Below are 6,026 nucleotides of genomic sequence, written 5' to 3'. Positions count from 1 at the left end.
ATAAGAATGTGAATGGAAATAACCATTCTGCGAGGGAGGAGGGAGTAGGACCATGGTGGGCATACTGACATGTTCTCCCCTTGAAAACACCAGAATGTAAGCCGGCGACTGGGGCCATACAGCAAGTGCCGGACAGTCTCTGATTTGCACATTTAGAATACACATGGGCTGGTCAACCTCCTAAGGAATGACAGTCACCCTACACTGTTGACACTTGTCACTGGAGGTATATTGAGACACACCACACGTACAAATCTAGTAATTTGACCCCACTAGGTGGGGTCAAAATAAGCAAAATAAGCAAATGAGCAAAACAGAAAGTCGAGACATCTGCTATCGAGGCACTAATATAACGCTGTGCCCTGACTGAACTGGGTCCCACACACCTAACGGGTGTAGTCTGGGGCCTCTAAACCGGCACATATATATATACATGCGGTTGCCAAGGCAACGGAGATCAAGAAGTATCGACCCTAATAAGCCGCACTGCCACCAAGGTTAGAGACAGCGGGTTATAGCTTTGCTTTAGTACATACTTTTAATGTAAATTTATCACCTGTTACCCCTAGATTTCAGAGGTCGGATATTACCACAATTGTCCCACAGTAATATGGCTGACTCTTAAAGGATTAAAGAGAAGTAGCAAACATTTTTGCAGATCATCAAAATGGCTTTAACATTTCCATTGCATCCCATCAATGAGATTATGGTTTTGCTTCGACAAAAGGTTTTCACTACCTCTGAGACCAGGAGTATCACCAAAAATGATTTGTTCCCGACTGCTAAGCCCGAAGTCCTATTGAAGATTTACATGAGAGTGTTGCAGATCGTGTTTGGATATCGTCAAGAACACTTTTACATGGGGCCAGTGAACATCGACATTCAATATTTCAACATATATGAAGGATTTTTACCCATTGGGAACGTTCTTGCCTGTGTGGAACAGCTTATGCCAATGTGTCGTGTGTATGACTTTCAACTTGCAGACCTCATCAGTTCAAAGGGGAAGAGAACTAGTTATTGCCTAAGTGGTGTGCTGAACTTTCTTGTGTTTCGATACGACCGTCGTAAAGAGTTCTTGCAGTGGTCCAGCAGCTTTAAATCATCCTTAGAAAATTTGCAACAGGTCCAGAATGCAAACAAGGAAGTAGAGATGAAAATAAAGAAACTTACCACAGTACCACCAGAGCAACAAGCAGAGTTCAACATGCTTTCCTCTGAAATTAATGACCTAAAGCAAACCTTGCATCAGAAATACCGTACAGAAGATGCATCTTTGCAAGAAAAGTTTGCACAAAAGAAAGCAGATTATGCTGCACAAGCTAAGCGGCTGAGTGAGCTGAAATTGGCCATGGCAAACATGAGGGAAGAGCATGAAAGGATGAGATCTCAAATTGTGGAGTCCCCAGAGGCACGAAAGAGTAAAACCGAAAACTTGAAGGCAACTGTGAAGAAACTGAAGGTGGAAAGGCAAGAGACAAATGAAAATTGCGAACATTATCGAGAACGAGTTGTCATTGGTTCCTTGTGGCAAACGGAGATTCAATCGTACCTCAAGAAATTCCAAGCTATTGAAACCAGCATGGAAAAAAAGTCACACGTTTTGACAGAAATAGCCAATGTAGAGGACCAGGTTGCAGCTGGCAACATGGAGTTGAAGAGCCTGTCGACCGAGGAGCCTATGGCCAAAAGGAATCTGAATCTGAAAAAGGAGAAAATGGTCAAGTTGACCATGAAGATCAAAAAGAAACATGAGGATAATGATCTCTACAAGCAATCCGTAATTGAAGCATGTAATCGCATCCGTGAAAAAAGAGAAGCAGCTCATGGGAGGCTAGATCAGAAGGAGAGAGAAATCCAACATGCTCGCTTACAGAAGAAAAAACTTCTTGAGTACACAGAAGAACAAAAGGCTGAAGTCCAGGGAATCATTACAAGTTTCAAAGCTGGCTTGGAAAAGTATCACGATAGTCTCACTCGGGCAAAAGAAGACCGCGCAGCCAACAGAAATAAGAAAATTGCCGAGCTGAAAAGGCGAATTTAGATACGCTGAAATTTCGAAGTTTCTATAGTGCAAATACTCCTGTCTGCAACAGACCGTGCTTGTTTATATGTAAATGTCTATTTTGCTACCTATCTTTATTTTTTGTCATATAAAGGAATTTTGGAAAGGCAGCTTATTGATGTCTGGTCACTCTCTACTAGAGATGTTTCTGGTCATCTGTTCCTATGTTCATCATAGTGTATACATAATTACTCATGAACACCAAAACAGGTCTGCGCATTGGTAGGTTCGTGGGACTCATTTCAAAACAATAAACGTCTCAGCAATAGAGCCAGCCAATTAGTTTTAAAAATATCATGTCCCTCCACACAAAGACTTCTCTAAGAATTCGATTATGCCAACAAGGAACACTCTCAGACAAGATTGAAACCAAGAGAGGAGTGAAACAAGGCTGCCCGTTGGCTCCAGCTCTATTCATAGCCTTTATCGGCGATTTCCAAACCACTGAGGAGCACGTGCGAGCCTTCCCGCCTAAGGTGGGAGAAGTCAAAATTTCAAGGCTATGGTACGCGGACGACCTGATTCTGTTGGACCAGACTGCCATAGGCCTGCAAAGACAGTTAGCCAATCTGTCAGCATACATGGAGAGCAATAATCTAAAGATAAATACAACAAAAACCAAAATTATTTCATTCTGCAAACATACAAGGGGAGTTCAGCAATCTCACTCCTGGTTTCTGGAGAAGTCAAAAATTGAGGCAGTAAAAGAATTTAAATATCTGGGTGTGCAGTTGGACAACTCAACTAAAGACATTGCCTTGCAGCACACATTATGGGAAAAAACTCGAAGACTCACAGCCCAAACCCGTGCTGTAGACAAGAAATTCGGAAAATTCTCCTGGATACCGGCAGTGCAGTACTACAAATCAAAAGTAGTTCCAGCTTTAACTTACGGCATGGCGTCAAATTTACACCTACCATCTGAAATTTGGGCGAAGTTGGAAGGTCACATATGGAGATCAGTGTTATCCTTACCAAATTCTGCCCCCATATCTGCCATACGGAGAGACTTGGGTTTACCTTCTCTAGCCTCAGTGATATTGCAAGGTGCCGTCCAACTGTACAGAAAAATCCTGTTACCTAGCTCGCCGCCGATATTTCGCATCATGGAAGCGGAAATTACAAAAAAGTCTTGCAAACCCTTATGTGATTGGGAAAGAAAGATTCTTGAAAGTCTAGAAGAAGTGGCCTGTTCAACAGAAACGCTCCTGAGCAACCTGGGAAAAGTAAAGAAAAAACTGGAAAATCAAGATTGGATACGCACCACTGAAAAAATTCTTCGCTATAAATCATTAAAACATCTGCCACCCACTACAAATCGTCTAAAAGTCCCTCTGAATTATTGCGAGAAATTTCCAGAGAAGAACCTGAGAAAAATTTTCATGAGAGCCAGGCTGAACTTATTGAACACAAATGAAATTACGGCTATCAGAAGTCCAGGAACAAATGCGCATTGCCGGCTCTGCGCCGATCATGCCCAAATAGAAACAATCCGACACCTGCTCATGTTTTGTCCAGCTTTAGCAGGAGAAAGAAAAATGTACTTGGCACCACTCACATCAGATCTAACAATAATGGACGAAGAGACCTTGTGGTTCCGTCTGATCGCAGGAGATTCTCCAAGATGGGCTAGGTCGACAGCCAAATTCTTGGAGGTAGTGTTAAAGAAAATCAACCCTCCAGACGGCAGCGGCCACTGAAAGTAGTACAAGAGAAACTACAGCCGGGGCAAAGCCCGGTTTGGACTTGCATGATTCATCGAAAGTGGTGTCCCAAGTACAAGTACAAAACATAAAGCAAAACACAAAGTACAAGTACAAAACATAAAGCAAAACACAAAGCATAAGTGAAGCTTCTTTTGTTAAAACCAATAGGTTAAAACAATAAAAAAAAAAAAAAAATATGGCTGACTCTGCTGCCGTTGTACCAATGTACATGTGCACAGATACCATGGCAATGTTAAAATACATTGAGAACTTGAGCCGCGCTGTCGGTAGACAGACTGCTCGGCGTTTAAGATCAAGGACAAGATAAAACCAGCTTTTGCAATGCCAAGGGATTGATGGTTAATTTGGACATCGCTAGCACGCCTGCTATCCAAGCAATAGACCGTTAGCACGGGCTGTTTGCATTCCTTTCATTAACCGCAGTCATGCACCCTTGCTTTAAGGGTGACTACTTGTTTTTATGGCTACATTTATATCTCCGCTACAGTTAGCCAACATATTGGGCCTCATTCCGAGTATGGCGGTAAGGGATAGCGGCCACCGGTAACGAGACCGGTGGCGGTAATCCCTTACCGCCATACTCCGAGTTCCCTCTGCGCCCTCGCCCTTAACGCCTGCTTTGAGCAGGTGTTAAAGTCGAGGGCGCAAAGGGGCCTCCAAGCCAATAACGGTGACCGTAATGAACGGTCACCGTTATTTGCATCTTCCCCATTCCCATTGAGCCCTATGGGGGCTCATTTGGGAATGGGGAAGAGCCTTGGTGAATGGGGAATTACCGCCCCGCCAACCTTGGAATGGGGAGGTGATTCCGCCATCCACCAAGGCGCTGCCGGTCCGGGTACGGCGTCAACCAAGGCGTTAATAGCGCCATTGGTTAGCGCCGTACTCGGAATGAGGCCCATTGGCTTTAGCAGCACTAAACTCTGTGAAATGGTGGTTCCATTGCCGCGATGGGCAGGGTACTCCACACAAGGTGCATACTGTGTACAATTATGTACCTAGTAATGAGCAATGTTTGGAAATCAAGGCATTGCATTGAGTGCATACATTACAGTGGTTAAAACCATTAGCCTTGCATTTATATATGACCTGCTGTGGTTTTCTCCACAGTGGGGCATCCAGGTATCCTGGGGAAACGGCAGCTGACTATCTCACTTTTTCCCGCCCAGTCAGGTAGATACCAAGAGACGGGTGAGTAGGACGCTTAAATATATTTCACTACTTTCGCATGTCTACCTTAAGGTAATTGACATTCTGTACAAATAGCTTCAATTTACATCATCTCCTCATTTCACAGGACACTTACACTTCTGCACACTACAGTGAAAGACAACAGGTCAGTCTACTAATGTGCTTGTAAACTTAATAATCAATAGACAATGGGCCTCAGTGCGAGGCTGCCACCGGTATTTTTTTTTTCGGCAACCAGAAATGGGCAATAACCGGGTCATTACAGCCTTGCCGGACCCGTATTTGGCCATTCCTGGGTGCCAGAAAAAATTCTTCTCCATTCCCATTTGAGCCCCATAGGGCTCAATGGGAATGGGGAAGCTGGATGCACCGGCACCGTTATAAACAGTGCCGGTGCATCCGACATGCTCTGCTCGCGGGTGCCGTTACGGCCACCAGGTCAGACCTGGCAGCCGCAATGGCACCCCTGAGCAGAACTCGTAGGTTGCTGGTCCGGGAACCACGGTACTGGCATGCTTACCGTAGTTCCCAGTCTGGCAACCTTATAATGAGGCCCAATGTCTATATTGTAAACAATCAAATTAAACCAATACACCTGCTGTCCTTCCAGGTGTACGGCTGAATCCTAACACTAAGGGCCTCATTTCGAGGTGGGCGCAAAGGGATACCGGGCAACGTTTAGGACATCGGTGCCGGTAATCCCTTTGCACCCTACTACGAGTTCCCTTAGCGGGTCCCATCCTTAACGCCTGCTTTTACCAGGCATTATGGATGAGACCCGCTAAGCGAAATCAGAGCCAATAACGGTACCGCAGTTTGCGTTACCGTTATTAGCGCCTTCCCCCTTACTATTGAGCCCTATGGGGGCTCAAATGGGAATGGGGAATGGCTTTTTCAATGTGGACTTACTGGTCCCGCAAAGGTCGGAATAGACCAGTAAGTCCCCATTGAACCAGGTCGGTATGGGATGTAGTCATGGCGCAAATAGCGCCATGATTACCTCTATACTCGGAATGAGGCCCTAAGTCTCAAAGCCCTGAAGA

The 6,026-nt window shown here is 44.8% G+C and overlaps 1 protein-coding gene across 1 annotated transcript; it reads left to right on the top strand.

The window, feature by feature from the left end:
- The first annotated feature begins 633 nt into the window (after positions 1 to 633).
- LOC138510149 (kinetochore protein Nuf2-A-like) lies at positions 634 to 2,175 on the top strand. The gene has a single exon (XM_069625626.1). It carries the CDS (start codon positions 668 to 670, stop codon positions 2,042 to 2,044), a length of 1,377 nt encoding a protein of 458 aa, XP_069481727.1. The 5' UTR covers positions 634 to 667; the 3' UTR covers positions 2,045 to 2,175.
- The last annotated feature ends 3,851 nt before the right edge of the window (positions 2,176 to 6,026 follow it).

Source organism: Ambystoma mexicanum, chromosome 6p (assembly GCF_040938575.1).
Source record: "Ambystoma mexicanum isolate Mex_15411 chromosome 6p, UKY_AmexF1_1, whole genome shotgun sequence".
In the NCBI taxonomy this organism is placed as follows: Eukaryota; Metazoa; Chordata; class Amphibia; order Caudata; family Ambystomatidae; genus Ambystoma; species Ambystoma mexicanum.
This window is presented reverse-complemented; position numbering and strand designations above follow the sequence as displayed.

What these genes read in the sequence shown, in the direction of transcription:
- LOC138510149 (XM_069625626.1), top strand. Translation starts at nt 668, where the DNA reads ATGGCTTTAACATTTCCATTGCATCCCATCAATGAGATTATGGTTTTG.